This window comes from Thermobia domestica, chromosome 5, assembly GCF_964235325.1.
Source record: "Thermobia domestica chromosome 5, izTheDome1.hap1.1, whole genome shotgun sequence".
NCBI classification, from domain to species: domain Eukaryota; kingdom Metazoa; phylum Arthropoda; class Insecta; order Zygentoma; family Lepismatidae; genus Thermobia; species Thermobia domestica.
The window spans coordinates 306740430-306757670 of record NC_137458.1 but is presented as its reverse complement, the minus strand read 5'-3'; the positions used below and the strand labels follow the sequence as shown (position 1 = coordinate 306757670).

General features: G+C 35.7%; 1 protein-coding gene across 5 annotated transcripts in view; it reads right to left on the bottom strand.

The window, feature by feature from the left end:
• Positions 1 to 17241, bottom strand: part of LOC145686765 (uncharacterized) — an 82664-nt gene that overhangs the window by 30735 nt on the left and 34688 nt on the right. For 4 of the 5 annotated variants that reach the window (XM_081760406.1, XM_081760408.1, XM_081760407.1 and 1 more), the window contains exon 3: positions 9700 to 14816. The exons of the other annotated variant lie outside the window; for it this stretch is intronic. In XM_081760406.1, coding sequence (XP_081616532.1) covers positions 13442 to 14816 — 1375 coding nt within the window. In that variant the 3' untranslated portion in view covers positions 9700 to 13441. Of the gene's footprint in view, positions 1 to 9699; positions 14817 to 17241 lie in introns of those variants that run through there. 5 annotated transcript variants of the gene reach the window in all.

The following is a 17241-nucleotide window of genomic DNA, read 5'->3' as shown; positions in this document are numbered from 1 at the left end:
AATCAGTGAACATACAATATTTAGGCAAAAGTTATATTTTCAATATTATTACGCATACCACCTTTACATGCTCTACATGTCTATAAAGAAAAATATCCAGATTTATGAAGTTGTTTCAAAATTTCAATAGGCTGATTTATTTTTGTTAACCTAAAATGCGAACTAAAAGAAAGCAATTTGCATAATTGTTTTTCTGAAGCAGAAAAAAAAATGTGTTTTCGGGGCTGGTCTGCAACGTTACAAGAATTTGTTGCCACCTCGGGGTATACATTCTTACTTTTAGTGATAAGAGTGCTACTTAGGAGGATTTAAACATTGCATGTTATATCCGGGAAAGCAGCGATTGCAATAATAATAAAGATTAGAATGAAATTGTTCCTATAGTATTGTCGGAATTGAAAGCAAAAGGAATAAGTCGATTTTATTATCTTTTCAGAAATTTTGATATGTAATTAATAATAATAATAAAGAAAAAAACAGGACAAGAAGGAAAATATCTGCACACCGGGACAAATTTTAAGAAACCGGGGCGTATGGTAGCCTTACATACTTATTTGCATGCGGAGTGTCAGTACGGAGCCACTACGTAGCAGAGTTGAAACAAAACCTCGTAAATAGGTTGCCAACTCAGGAAAACAAAATTACCGGCACACCCTCAAAATTCTCTGTACAAATGAGAAACTGAAGACTGTATTGATCGTTATTGTATTTACCAGCAATTGTCACTTGTTTAAAATTATCGAAACAGATGAATAATACTGGATATTAATCTTTATGTAACAATAGTTGATTCATAAAATGAAATTTATTCTATAAACTTCACTTCAAACAAAGGAAATTGCATTAAAAAGTCATTTTCTACTCTCAATAAATGAATAAAATTCTTTTACAATAAAATATAAGTGTTATCAAATTTGTTATGTTAAATAAATAAAAAAAACTGCCATACGTTAAAAAAATATCGATAATGTATAATACAACGGAAATTTGTGTTTGTAAAGGCACTGTTGAAAAATTTCGATGTTCAATGTTATATTCTGGATTGTAGATTCCAAAATACCGGTCAGAAGGGGTCTAATAAGAAGTTTGTACCGGTCACCGGCCTTAATCAAAATTACAGCAAATACCGGCCAGTTAGCAACTCTACTCGTAAATCAGAATGCTGAATGCACCAAAATACTTCACCATGCATTCTATAGTTTCTGCAAAATGAGTTTAATGAAGATGATCAAATAAAACAAAATACTGTGTTATAATTTTCCCTTTAACAGTCTACTTTGTGAATTTGTTATATCTTCCACTTATCAATTTCCTGTTCGAGATGAGAATAACGGTTTCTGCGCAAGATAGAAAGAAAAAAATACATTTTTCTCATAAGGATTCAGTTCACGTAAGAAATAATGAATAAGTTTAATAATAAGAGCCGAGGAGTGAAAAACTAACTCAGCAATAATGATTGTAAGTATAAATATAAATATAAAAAACAAAAAAAAAACATTTAATTCCATCATCGTTAGGATAAGATCAATATAGTGAATCACACGATAGTGTGAACAAACCAAACCACACAATAGTGTGAACAAAGTCCTGTTAGAAAAATACTCCATAAATGTGACACATTTTTTTAATGCTTCTACCATTTATACAATCCCTCACATTGTTTTCGTTCTGGCGGCGCCCCTAATAGAGTACAAACGAAAATTTCGCCTGCACATTTCTGTGCAAATGATGTACAAGCGATTGATATAATTTGTGATTGAATTGGATATGGTGGGGACTACCATTTAGACAGCCCCACTTTGTTTTCGTTCTGGCGGCGCCATTAATTGTGTACAAATGAAAATTACGCATGCATATTTCTGTACAAACGATGAACAAACGATTACGAAAATTTGTGATTCAATTGGACATGTTGGTGGGAAGCTACCACTTAGAGAGCCCCCAGTTTGTTTTCGTTCTGGCGGCGCCCCTAATTGTGTACAAACGAAAATTTTACCTGAACAATTCTGTAAAAACGACGTACAAACGATTGCGACAATTTGTGATTGAATTGGACATGGTCGGGGGCTACCACTTAGACAGCCCCACTTAGTTTTCGTTCTGGCGGCGCCCCTAATTGTGTACAAACAAACATTTCGCCTGCTCGTTTCTGTACAAACGAAGTACAAACGATTCCGACAATTCGTGATTCAATTGGACATGGTGGGGAGGTATTACTTAGAAAGCACCCTACTTTGTTTTCGTTCTGGCGGCGTCCCTAATTGTGTACAAACAAACATTTCGCCTGCCCGTTTCTGTACAAACGATTGCGATAATTTGTGATTGAATTGGACATGGTGGGGGGGTACCACTTAGACAGCCCCCTTTTTTTTGTTCTGGCGGCGCCCCTAATTGTGTACAAACGAAACTTTTGCCTGCACATTTCTGTACACACGAAGTAGAAACGATTGCGATAATTTGTGATAGAATAGAACATGTTGGTGGGGGGCTACCAGTTAGACAGTCCCCCACTTTGTTTTCGTTCTAGCGGCGCCCCTAATTGTGTACGAACATACATTTTGCATGCACATTTCTGTACAAACGAAGTACAAACGATTGTGCCAATTTGTGATTCAATTGGACATGATGGGGGGGGCTACCACTTAGACAGCCCCCCACTTTGTTTTCGTTCTGGCGGCGCCCCTAAGTTTGTTCAAACAAACATTTCGCCTGCACATTTCTGTACAAACGATGCACAAACGAATGCGACAACTTGTGATTGAATTGGACATGGTGGGGGGGGCTACCACTTAGACAGCCCCCATTTTTCTGTTCTGGCGGCGCCCTTAATTATGTACAAACGAAAATTTCGCGTGCACATTTCTGTACAAACGAAGTACAAACGATTGCGACAATTTGTGATTGAATAGGACATGGTCGGGGGCTACCACTTAGACAGCCCCCAATTTTTTTCGTTCTGGCGGCGCCCCTAATTATGTACAAACGAAAATTTTGCATGCACATTTCTGTACAAACGATATAGAAACGATTGTGACAATTTGTGATTGAATTGGAAATGGGAGGGGCTACCATTGAGACAGCCCTCACATTGTTTTCGTTCTGGCGGCGCCCCTAATAGTGTACAAACGAAAATTTGGCCTGCACATTTCTATACAAACAATGTACAAACGATTGCGATATTTTGTGATTCAATTGGACATCGTGGGGGGAGCTACCACTCAGACAACTCCCCACTTTGTTTTCGTTCTGGCGGCGCCCCTAAGTTTGTTCAAACAAACATTTCGCCTGCACATTTCTGTACAAACGATGCACAAACGAATGCGACAACTTGTGATTGAATTGGACATGGTGGGGGGGGGCTACCACTTAGACAGCCCCCATTTTTTTCTGTTCTGGCGGCGCCCTTAATTATGTTCAAACGAAAATTTCGGGTGCACATTTCTGTACAAAAGAAGTACAAACGATTGCGACAATTTGTGATTGAATAGGACATGGTCGGGGGCTACCACTTAGACAGCCCCCAATTTTTTTCGTTCTGGCGGCGCCCCTAATTGCGTGCGAACATACATTTCGCCTGCACATTTCTGTACAAACGAAGTACAAACAATTGCGGCAATTTGTGATTCAATTGGACATGGTGGGGGGCTACCACTTAGACAGCCCCCATTTTTTTCCGTTCTGGCGGCGCCCCTAATTGTGTACAAACGAAAATTTCGCCTGCACATTTCTGTACAAACGAAGTACAAACGATTGCGATAATTAGTGATTGAATAGAACATGTTGGTGGGGGGGGCTACCAGTTAAACAGCCCCAATTTGTTTTCTTTCTGGCGGCGCCCCTAATAGTGTACAAACGAAAATTTGGCCTGTACATTTCTGTACAAACAATGTACAAACGATTGCGGCAATTTGTGATTTAATGGGACATGGTAGGGGCTACCATTTAGGGGAACTCCCTCGAGAGGAATCACTCTACTTATTTATTGCAAAAAGCAGAATTTAAAAATTCGCATTCGTCCAAAGTTATCGTGTGAAGTAACAGCCGTTTGTATGTACGTACTAATATTGATAAGTTCCACTACGCGATCCCAATTAATAGTTCATATACCCGCGCCACATACACACACACACTAGCATTTGTACACACGAAAGTATACCTAGTAGTATCCACACGCTTACGCCGGAAACTAGAAACAAACAAAAAACACACACACACACACACACAGGGAGAGAGAGAGAGAAAGAGAATATCTTGTTGTACCTTTATACTGAATGCACCATTACTCACAAAATCAGTTAAAAAAGAAAAAAGAAAAAAAGTTGTAAATGAAACTTTCAAAGATTGGTAGCACTGCTGCGTGTCACACATGAGATTGTTCCATAATGATTGATTCGTAATATGATGTATATGGGTTTCTTAATGGTAGTATAACAAAATGCCTTCAAATTGACCACTAAATAAAAAGTGAAATTTATTTCTCAAATTTTGTAAAATCGAAGTCGGTGGGCATTATGTGAACAGTCTACAATAACAATATATGCAAATAAATATTAATATACTTCACGTTTTCCAGTGGGTGCAAGAAAGCTTCGAATAGTATTTGTTGCCAGAAGCATTAGCTGATGTAAATATATATATATATATATATATATATATATATATATATATATATATATATATATATATCTTCTTATCGTGAAGTGTGTTTGAGTATGAAAAAGGATTTCGACGTAAGTTTCATTATTCTTGACCATTTAGATTGTGATCAACATATGATAATCGAATCGGAAAACGACCATTAGGAAGACCTAGGTGCAGATGGGAGGACAATATTAAGATGGATCTCGCAGAGATTGGAATACTAAGTAGAAACTGGATGCAGTTAACTAAGGATAAAAGTCAGTGGAGAGCTTTTGTGAACGTGGCATTGAACCTCTTGGTTCCATAGGCCATAGAGTTAGTTAGTTAGTTAAGGACACACTTTACTGAATGCCCACGCATCATGACACACTTTTACTTGATTTTTTAATTAATAATTAGTTGAACCTGCGCTCTCTACACAACGATGAGCATGAATCTCATTCTCATTCTTCATAACATCTGTACATGTCTCTTTACAGACACAAGTGAAAGACGTCTTGATAAAAATCGGCAAGGAGAGATTTTTTTCATATCTCGCCGTTTGCAAGATTTGAGCCTACTACTATTTAAGAGTTTCTAATTCATGTATGATCAGAATTTTCTTTCTTCTTGCATGCAATATGTAATAAGGAAATACGTTACACACACAATTAATTATGATGTCAGTGATATATGATGTTCATTGTGCAAAACACTCCAAACAATAAAGATTGATCTTAGGCTGGAGAAATGGTTATCCTTCGTTTTTCATCATCATTTGGCCATGAAACAAATGTCGGAAAGATATACTAACCCCGTATACATATGTATGATGTTGGAATGTATAAATCATACGATATGATGCCTTACTTCTTAAGAAATTTCAACACTTTCAGTGTACCCTTAAAAAATGCAGTAAAGAAATAACAGCAATTTTCTTTAATTTTCAATTAGAACTGAACAATGTACAGAAAATTTGCAATCAATCAGTGAAAACGGCCTTTTTCTATAGCCTATGGTTCCCGAGAACTCACTGTAGAAAGGATTGGCCGCAAACATATAAACTTTTCTTGACACAAACATAGCCTAGCATTTTACTATATAGATAATATAATAGTGAAACATTACAAGTTTCTATAAAGAAGTGACTCTATGTAGTACAGAGCATTGTTGCTGCCGCTGAAGGCTTCGACTGATAGAGTCTGTCTCAAAATTGATTTTAACTTACTAAATTGTTAATTACGCGACACCCTATGGGATTGCTTTATGCACCAGTGCATTTTACCTTAAATATAGGTTCACGTCCAATATAGCCTTTGTCGAGAAAAGAATGCTTAGCTTCAACAAACGAACAGTCGATATAAAAATAACAGTCGATATAAGTAATCTGGATAGCATGAAATAAAATATATTCCATTTTGTAGTTAATACAGTATGCGGCAAAACAAACAGTACTGAAATTACGTCATTGACATTTATTTATTTATTTATTTATTTGTTGTACAACATAATGAAACAAGAAATGATGTTAAATGGATTTCAACTAAATGTTGCTCAACATATATTGCCCATTTAAGAGGAATCGCGCTTGTACATCATGTGTTCAAGATGTTGACCATTACGTCGCACACATTCTTCATAGTGGTCGTGTAGATTGATGAATACGGTAGTGAACATGGGTTGCTGGAACGACAAAACGAATGTCCGGATCTTCTCTCTTAACTCCGGTATAGTGGTAGTAGTTATCTGTTCGGAACATTGCTTCCTTCAGCAAACCCCATATGAGACATCTGGAGCCCTGAGATCAGAGTAATGGGAAGGATATGGAAAATCCGTTCCACGGGAAATCAAGTGACATCCAAACTTTCGTGAGCAGAACAAGTGACTGTCTTGAATATGGGCAGTAGCTCCGTCTTTGCTGCATCTATTGTTCTTCTAACGACAGATTTTTGGTGCAGCAAACTGTGCAAGAATGGGTCAATAATCAACTGTCAATTGATATAGCGATCAGTATAAATATTACTTTCATCACTGAAGTGTATGTTGCTGATGAAGTCTTCATCTTCATATGCCATAACTAACACTCCAGAGCAATACAGTAAAAGCGTGTTCACGTTCTGCAGTGAGACACTGTCCCATACCTTATGACCGGAAATAGTCCTTGAAAATAAACACATTCTCCTCTGTTGTGAGCAACATTATCTTCGCGCCACTATATATCACGTTAGTCCATACATGAGTACATATGTGGCGCTCACATCTCATGCCGCATTGCGTCTGTGCGCTATTCGTATTCGAACTTCAGTACTGTTTGTTTTGCCGCATCCTGTACTTAAAATTATTGGAAACTTGGAAATTGCGGAATCCGAAGGAATGACATCTGATGAATTTCATATTATTCTTCAGTGTAACTAAATTAAACAAAATGGTAAACGTATGCATATTATCGCACTTTTATCACGTATATGGGCAGATTAGGAAATATTGAAGATACGCGAACTACAAAAATTAAATGATTCAATTTCTCTTCATGTAAGTCAATTTACCGTTTTTGTTTGTGAAATAATCAATAAGTTATTAAGATATTCAAACGAAAGACTGTCAAAGAATATGCTTTAGATGTGAAAATGATTTACATATTTGCAGATGTCTCTGAAACATACCGAAAACAAGTAATTTGTGAAGGATTTATGTCGATGTCAACAGCAGTGTAATCTTCCATAACACTAAAGATATTATATTTTTCGAAATTTGAATTAGCACGTAACAACACGGTCATACTTGGGCTGAATGTGCCGCTCTTGTCGCCAAGTACAACACTCAGTTCATTGAGAACATCGTTGAAGAGTCAAAGCTACGTCCTGTCTCAGTGAATTCTTCTTAAGTAAACTTCGAACAATTTGATTGGAAGATGCATCATCTACATCAAAAGTATCAATGATTTTTTTCGACTGATTCAGTTTTAGCATAATAGAGAGGGGCTCTCCTCTAATGTATGTACATCATCTTAAGACGCTCTGAGATGGTAGGGAAAGTTGATCCCTCCGTTCGATGGAGCTTCAGAAATTATGTAAAAGAAATTATGGAATTTTTGACGTCAGTCATATCTTTCCCGAGATACTGGCCAAAAGAGTTCCGATTTCGGGAGATTTAGGAAGCCATATCTCGGGAACGTTAAGTTATAGATAGATTATATTGGTGTTGTTGATTCAATTTTGAGCCCTCCATTTGGTAGAGCGTCAAAAACGTCATTAGGTAATCAAATAAATTTAATATACAATTTGATATAGAGTTCGAAAAAAAATAATTCTTTTCAAGTTCGTTCCGGCAATGCTCGTGGAGCATTCTAAATTTTTTTTATGGTCAGTATACTTTGTAACAATGTAGTAATTGTTATTTTTGGAATTGGGTAATTTAGTTATTGAAACATAAATGCTAAACTATTTAAATTATTTGGAAAATGAGTGAATATATAATGTACTAAATACAAATTGCTGTATTTTCAAAATAATTTATTTTTTAGTAAGCAATAGGTTTTCAGGTTACCTTTCTCAGAAAAAAAAATATTGCTTTGTAGAAATGAGAGTTCCTGCGAAAAATTGTATTTTTGTAATCCAGGGTGAAGAAAAAGTATTTTGACACCTTTCCAATTTGAATCCTGAGAAGAAAATATGAAAGTCGCAGCGGGAGATGGTAGTAGAATGAGAGCTACAACTTATACGGTACGTGGCAACAATGGCCGTCATACTTAAATTCGCCGTCTTCACTGCAAGTCAGAAATTTCAGATGAGAACAGGAGCATGTCGCTTTATCGCATATCAAGTAACACTGACATGAACTCGGAATTCAAAAGTGTAATTATTTTTTTTATGTCTTGAATATTTCTCACTTTATGAACACTTAAAAGTTTGAAAAATCAAATACCAATGGTATACGACAGCACATGTTCTATGTGGTGGCCATCCCGTCTAAACCATAATCCTAAACGCCGTATCCATTCCGACTGCACACGCAGAAGAAAGTCTGGTGAAATGTGGTCAATCATTACAAGATGTCCATATCAAGGAATCCCTTATAGTTAGACACAAAAGTTGGCGAGTTTTGTCAGGCAAAACACCTACCTCAAGAAGGGTACCCTCCCCTTTTCTCAGCACAAGCTTGAGAGTGGTCATGGCGGAATTAACAGTTGAACAGGTGATATAGTTCGTGTGTTCTCTACTGGGCATGTACTTACCTCGGGCTCTGCCCTTCTGAATGAGCCGAAATGTGATACCTTGAAACCGTCCGTGGTTGCAGTAAATATGTTTTGTTTCAATCTGTCTTGACGGTTGGTTCCTTGTCTTCGTTTACCATATGGCAGGTAACCCCATGTTACAAGCAGGAGAGTGGGATGTCATAAGTAGTGTAGTCCCATGTTGCAAGAAGACAGATTCTGAGTGTCTTCCAGTCTAGCGATGTAGCTGGTGGAGACTGGACTAGCCAGCATCTGCAGTGTTGGTACCCGAACGTTATAAAGCAAGCAAACTTCCCACGAGCTGTTACAAGTACCAGCTACACAATCCCTCGGTGTGACCAAGCCCGGCAGAGTCCAGACTCAGTGGTACGTGTTGGTCGCCACTGAGAGAAAATAACCACTTTCCTTCTGGCAAAGGCTTCCAACAAATACGGCGCCTCCTTCATTTACGGAAGAGGTACATCGTACGTTATCGGACCCTATGACTATAGAAGTGTCTGAATTCACAGACGTGGTCATTTGGGAATCAGCCAGAGCATCATCCCCTAATAATACCGTACTTTAAATTGAAATACGAAATACTTGAGAAACTTGTATATGTATACATTACATGAATTTAGCATTTGTGAAATGATTATCTTGCTTTAATATGGCAGCTGAGCTATGTACACCCATGTCCAAAGTGATTGTCGCATGTCTATAACTGTCTTCTTGTAAGAATATAATTTGATAATGATTTTGCAGGGTACTTTTAATACTGATACTATGTGTATTATCGGAAAATGTATGTATATTTGTGGTAAATTTTATAGGAAAAGAATCATAAATACGAAAATTAGAATGAGTAAAACAAAATGTTGCTAAATGGACAAGAAAGTTTTATTTTCGTTTTATTGTTCTTATTTACTGCTCTTTTGACATGAAATTTTCCTCATACATGTCTTTGCTAATTATACACATACTAACATTATAAGAAATACTGGGTGAATTCGTTATCAAATATATTCCTACAACATATTTATAGACATGCGACAATAATTTTGTACATGAGTGTACCTATCATTACTTTAGAAAGACAAATGCAAATACGTGATAATTACATGGAATTTATATACACTCAATTGATTCAGTAAAAATATAACGTTATTAAAACAGTTCACAGAGAGAATTGGAGGAATATAGGACGTAAGAGCAAGTGAGTCGTGGTACATGTTTATATCTGCTTATGACGTTACTTTATGAAGAAAAAGTATGACAAAGACTGCAATTTATTTATACTAATCTCATGACATAACACGAGGTCGTAGCATAATAATGAAATTCCACAAAATATTACTTAAATATGATTATATCCATGAATCCACGTAACTAATAGGTTACTTTTGTTGTTGACTGCTAATTAATATATTATCTCGTGAGAAACATTACAGTACATTACAATTTAAAACAGTATTTCCTTCATTTTCTACAGTAGTTGTACAATATTACACATATTTTTTTTCATGATGGTTAGGTACAACACTTTCTGATCATTGGAAGTACTTTTTCGACTTTCGCTGAGGGAATTTTAATTAATTTAACGTTGAACGAAGTAGAATTGTAAATCAGAAATATATCGTTACGGAGGACAATAATTATATTTCATGATGAGTCAGTTAGAATTCCTATAAAATTCAATCGCAAAGTTTTGGCAGCGAATTCCTGGTGCTCTGCGGAAAACTTTACTAGACACTGCAAATTATTAAATGATATTTCACAAACTTGTAATTAACATGTTAACACGAACTGATTGCAAATTTTAAGTAGATTCAGTCTTCAAGTTTAAATGAAAAAGCCAGTCCCAAAACTAGGAATATCTATATTCTAATATTAGCTCAAGACAACATTTTGTTTTACCCATCAATCCCGTTGGTAGATTTTTAACACGCGGTCTAGAAACCCAGCAGAAAGATCTAATATATTAAGAGGGAACTTTCATCATTTCCTAGCCGTGATCGGAGAATATCATTTGTGGTCCTTACGTCATTTGTTCAAAGGGATATGAAACGAACTAGTGAATTAATTGCATGGTTTGGTTTTGTTTATAGATGATGAAGTGAGTAATCTGAACAGACACACCACTTTCAAAGGGGCAGGACATGAAGCAGTCGTCTCAGGAAGCTCACCATACCAAGAAGAAATTAGGCTGGTTATTAAAAGTAACAATCATGTTTTGGAATCATATATTCAGACATTATAAAACAGTACTCCATTCTTCGCTACAAAAAATTAGAAATGTTGAAAAGTTTAAACTTAACCAGTAATGAGAAAGTTATGGCTGTAAAGATTTCCTCAACACTGTAACTACGAATTTCTTTCCGGGAAGGTTAGGAAAGTTATCTGAAAAAATTGGAGTAATGACTTGGTTTCAGAAACAATTAAATTGGATAAAATTATAAGGATAAAGAATGTAAGAGTGTGATATTTCTCATTCTTAGTTTGGATATAAACATATATCCGCTTGCGTGTAACTGAACGAAAGAATCATCAGAGGAATTAGAAATGTAACGAAACGTAATTAAAAAAATTCAAGAGCATTGAATCCAAAAATCAAGGGAATGGCACAGTGGCTGTGTTTGAACGCTTGCTTCTGTTTTGTGACTCCATGTGCTACCCCGAACAAATAAATTTGTCCTGGACGTGTCCGTGGGTTTTCCTAAGGTAATCGTTTCCTCCCATATTGCCATTCCAATAATTCTTCCATCTTCCTCCCCATTTGCCTAAAGGGCGTAACCATAGTAATGGGTATATTCCTGGGAAGATATTTTTCGGGAATATTCCTAAAAATGGCAATATCCCGGGAATTTGTGTAAATCACGAAGAAAATTGCATTCTATTACAATATTAAGATTCCAAGTTAACTTCGCTTTTCTTTCTTATCACAGTATATTTTTACTGTTGTCTTCATAAGTTTCTTTGAAATGTATATTCTGAACGGTATTGTTATTTTATTAATATTTAGAGCGACGTATAAATGTATACAGGGTTCTATGCAAATAAATCTAAGGAGAAAGTTGTATAGTAAGTCCACACACTTTTACATTGCTAAACATCTTAAATTTATATGGAAGTGGGTTTTGTAAACCTGACTCTATTTATGATGTAAGCATATTCAATTTGTAAATGTTTAAACAAATTAGTTTGGGTAATTGCCAGAAAACACATATCTCATCATTTTATCAACGTTTGCGCATAGATATTTATGTTCACAATATTTGCAAGGCACTGATTTATCTTTATAATTTTGCACGTTAACAATGCCCCACACAACCTTTCATCCGAATTATTTCTGAAAATGTTTTGTGTTAATTCACATGTAAGAGAAGTCCGAGTTCCTGATAAGAAATTTGAATCAGACAGGAGACGGACAGACACATCTATTGCTAACAGCGTTTCGGAGTGTGTTGATAGTACGTCTGTATTTCTACACAATTTCTACATTACTTCACAAAGTTGTTCCTTTTCATCACTTATAAATTAGTACTTTGCTAACTTTTAATGCAAATGGAAATGGAACTTTAAAAATTATCTGATTAGTTATATAAAATACAGTGAACGAATTTTATTTTTTAACCTCAAAACGATTTTCAAAAAATAGACGTAAACAACGATAAATGAAAATAAAGTAATTGGTCATATGTTTCTGATAATTTTGAAGATAAAATAAAAAAGCGGAAATAAATTTCATCCCGGAAATTTATGCCAGGGAAGAAACGGGAATATCCCCACTTTTTATTTTCCTTCCCGCCGGGAATATACCCACTGCCCATCACTACGTAGCCATGGCATGTTTTATGGAAAGATTTCATTTTCGAAAAGAATAGGTAACAATAAAAATATACATTCTCTTTTAAGTTTGACCTTAAATTTCTGAAAGTACATTTTTTTAAGCGTTATATTCCATCACGTAACAAAACAATTTGATATATGAAAAAGCATAATGAGTTGTGTTTCGCTATCAATACCCCTAATTGCCCATGGGTGATATGTTGGCGAAGCTACTTGTAAACAATTCACGTATGGAATTGAGACTTGCGATATTGTACACGATGATTTCTAAAATAGATTCTACATTAAAATACTTGTAGATACCTTAAAACTTTCCACCTCTTCATATAACAGGATGTCATTCAAATATCCTTTTTCTTCCTTTCTTACCGACAATTATTTCCTGAATAACTACCCCATGTGCGATGGCGAACACTGCTCCGAAATATGCAAGCCAATAGAACACTTCATTCCCTAATCAAAAAACTTTACTTGCATGAATTTGAGAATTTATTTCTAATTACAAAAAAAAAAAAAAAAAAAAAAAAAAAATTACTGTGCAGAAAGAGTAATTTAGTTAAAGATAAGAAAGAATTTAACTTCACACAATATATTTCCTCTTCCACCAGAGCAGCCAAAAATATAGCACGTTGGGGTTCGTAGTTTCATAACTAATTCTACCTACTGCTAGCCTTCAACAATACAGAACTTTATTAAGGGCGATAAAAATTATACTTGTCTTCAATTACGTAGATCAGACAAATTTTCGATAATGCCTGACTACTTATTATGAAGAAGTTTGTGATTCTTTAGTAGGTATTTAATACCGAACCCCTTACCACACTCGTCACATACATGAGGTTTTTCATTAGTATGACTAAACATGTGGTATTCTAATCTCGATTTGACACGGAAACCTCTTCCACATGTCTGACATGTAAAAGGCTTCTCTATCATGTGGTTGAACATGTGTTTTTTCAAGTACAGTTCACAACTAAATTTACTTCCACAATCTTTACAACAATGAGGGGCCCTTTTCCCGTGAGAGTACAGGTGACTCTCCAAACTTACTTTTTCAATGAATCCCTTTCCACACTCAGGACATTGATAAGGTTTTTCACTTGTATGAGTGAACATATGTCTCTTTAAATGCACTTTATTTCCAAACTTTTTTCCACACTCATCACAGTCGTATGGCCTCTCACCTGTATGAATAGCACAGTGTCTTTTCAGGGATGATTTTAAATGGAAACGTTTTCCACACTCTTCGCAATGGAAAGATTTCTGATCGGCATGAATTGCAATGTGTCTTTTCAGACCTTGATCTGAGGTTAAAATTTTGGTACATATTTGGCAGCGGTAAGTTTGTTTGTTCAAATGAAGAAGCCTGTGTTTCTTCAAACTTCGTTCCGAACTAACTTTTTTCCCACATTTTTCGCAACAGAGAGACCCTTCTACCAAGTGGCTGACCATATGAAATCTTAAATATGTCTTTGAAGAAAAGCTCTTTCCACATTCCTGGCATTGATACGACTTTTTATTGGTATGCGCTGCAAGGTGTTTTCTTAAACTTAATCTATCCACGAATTCCTTTGCACATATTTTGCACTTAAACGGTTTTTCCCTTATATGACGAAACATGTGGTTTCTCATTAAATATTTTGAAGTAAAGCCTTTTCTGCATTTCTCACAATTAAATGGTTTTTCACCTTTATGATTCATCAAGTGCAGTCTCAAAGATATTTTATGTCTGAACGATTTATCACAAAGTGGGCAACTGTAAAGCATTGGTTCCTCATGCATTTGAATGTGCCGTGAGTAATACTGTGATGCACTAAATGTCTTTCCACACTTACTGCAGTGAAAATGTTTTACAATTGTATGACTGTATACATGCCTTTCAAAGTAGCCTTTCTGTTTGAATACTTTTCCACAATCACCGCACGAAAATATTTTCTGACGACCATGAACCTTTTCGTGCAACTTTAAATGGTTAATATATTTGAATTCCTTTCCACAATCGGAACAGAAGTATGATTTTCTATCGGTATGCACGATACTATGAAGCTTTAATTGGAATCCCTTATTGAACTCCCTTCCACACTCTCGGCACGAATGAACAAGCTTCTCTGCAAGCAAAGATCCTTGCATTCTCCTAAATAATAAATGAAAAATTTAGTATGCTATAGGAATTACAAGTTACGTACTTTCGTGTTTCTATAGTATAAAAACATAACAGATTATTTTGAAATAAAAACCATTTTTCTTTAATGATTACAGAAGAAAGCTTAAGTCTTAAATTTTTAAAAATACATATATAATAGTTTTCCATTTTTCGATGGGGTATGTAAGTAGGAAATTCGTAAAATAAAGTACTAATTAAAATGAAGGAAGAAGTTTCTCTTAATAACAGAAACGTCTTAGTTTGGAAAGATAATTTCAATAATATCTTAACATCCTTTTGTGTGACGGAAACCCCAGTGTGGAAAACAGGTTGAGTAGACAAGATCTGAATACGTCAAAATAGACATGAGTACGCGAATCCGTTACTTTGTAAGTAGACAAAGAGCGCGAGATTAATAGCCTATTTTTTTTGTGATAGTCCAATGCGGACGGAGTACTTTCAGAAGACTTAAACCATGTGCAAATAATGTGTGAGTTTTGACTTTTTTGTCATATTTTAAGATTTTTTCCTTTTAAAATATCGCATTAAATATTTACTTTAAGCCTAAGGACAGAAAATCTATTTCTATTAATAGTATAAGTCTGTCGCTTTGACATTGAATTGAGAGAAACAAATTCCAATATTAACCACTTTCGAAAAATGTAAGAATATTGGTTAAACTTTTTGGACTTAAGACTATGGAGTGTAGTCTCAATTTTTCAACCAGCAGTATATAATCAGTGTACATAAGCAACATTCGTTTCTGACTAAAACAACGGAAAGAACATTCGTTGCTGACTAAGACAGAAACGAGTAAAGTCGTTGAAATAATAAACAATTTTATTATTTCAGCTAAAAAAACATTCGAGATTATCACATTTATAAGCAGTAGTTCATTTATCTCGATACATCTGCGTATTTTTTCAGTTAATAGTCAAAGAACGCAATGAACGCTAAAAGGAATTGCACCATTTAAATGTCGCTACGGGCATGTAATTGCGAAACAGACTTGTACCATTGGTAAACAATATTATCAAAGAAATATTTTTTCCAATGTCAGAAGGTTATCACCGACCCGAACCTTATTATTTTGGAAATTAAAGAGACATTGGAAAACACAGACTTAATTTCAAACTTTATTAACCAAACCTCGTATATAAAAGGAACATTCATCAGTTTATTTTCTGCATTTGTGTTGGTAGGCCTCCGATTTTTACGGCCATATATGGTCGAGAAACAAAGACTGTTCACGTGATAGTAACATGCATGATGAACGTCACTCTGTGTCTGATTTTCGGGACAATCACTTTCCACCTACGCACTTTTATAACCATAAGCTAATTGGACAATAATTCTGGTCCCGACGCTAGGAGTGAAAATCGGGATTTTCCCGGCTGACCATATACAAGCTGTGGTTTGCTAAATAGAACGCTGTGTGTGTTTGGTACGCGCGCCTGTCTATCACTTCGAAGAGCACGCACCAAGGGAGTGGGGTGCATTGTCCTAAAGATAATACGTAAGTGCTCCCCTCGTACGGGTTGAGCTTCGCACGCTGAATCGTCGCTTGCGTATGTGAGAGTTAATTTTATAGTTGATCGTCAATGATATTTTACGCATCCGTATAAAATAACTATTCGAACAGTATGTAGAAATCTCACGTGAAGTAATTCGTATATACGTGTTAGCATTTTAACATTCGTTTGTGGTCTCAGTTTTATGTGGTAGACTCTGGGTTCGAACCAATGAGCAGCAGGAAATAATCGCACCAGCTTGGATGATCGCTTATTCCTACCAGTGGGGATCTATATTGGGCCTTCGAGATTAATCGACGCAGCGCCAAGCTTATTCCGGCTCCAGTACAGGAACATTTCTGTGGATCTCTTTTAATTATTTACGTCGAATGGATTCGACGCCAGGACCCAAGTGGTATCAGCTGACCGGCCGAAGATTAACTGTGAGTAAGTGAACCTTAATTCGTTGATAAAGTCACCGACCCACCTTTTCATTGAAAGAAAGCAAACAGAAATGAAATAAGAGGTCAATATAATTATAAAAGATATTTGTCTATTTGTTTGTCTGTTCATTTGTAATCTCGTGAACTCCTTTTAACTTGTATAAGTCATATTCAGCAACATTATATTTTTTGCACAATTTAATTAGGTTTTGTGATTTGTGTCATAGGGTTATTTGTATTCGTTAATATCTGTGCTTAAGTTAATCATCTACACATATTTCTACTTTTTACGGTACTTATGTTTCACGAACCGTCTTTTCCCAGCTTCGGTTTGCGATAAAATATAAGTGTGGATGGAATTGTGATTTGCCGTAGTAAAGCTGGGATGAATGAACTAAATGAGTGACAGAGAGAAAGAGAGAGAGAGAGAGAGAGAGCGTTATGCTTGTATTTACAAAACTC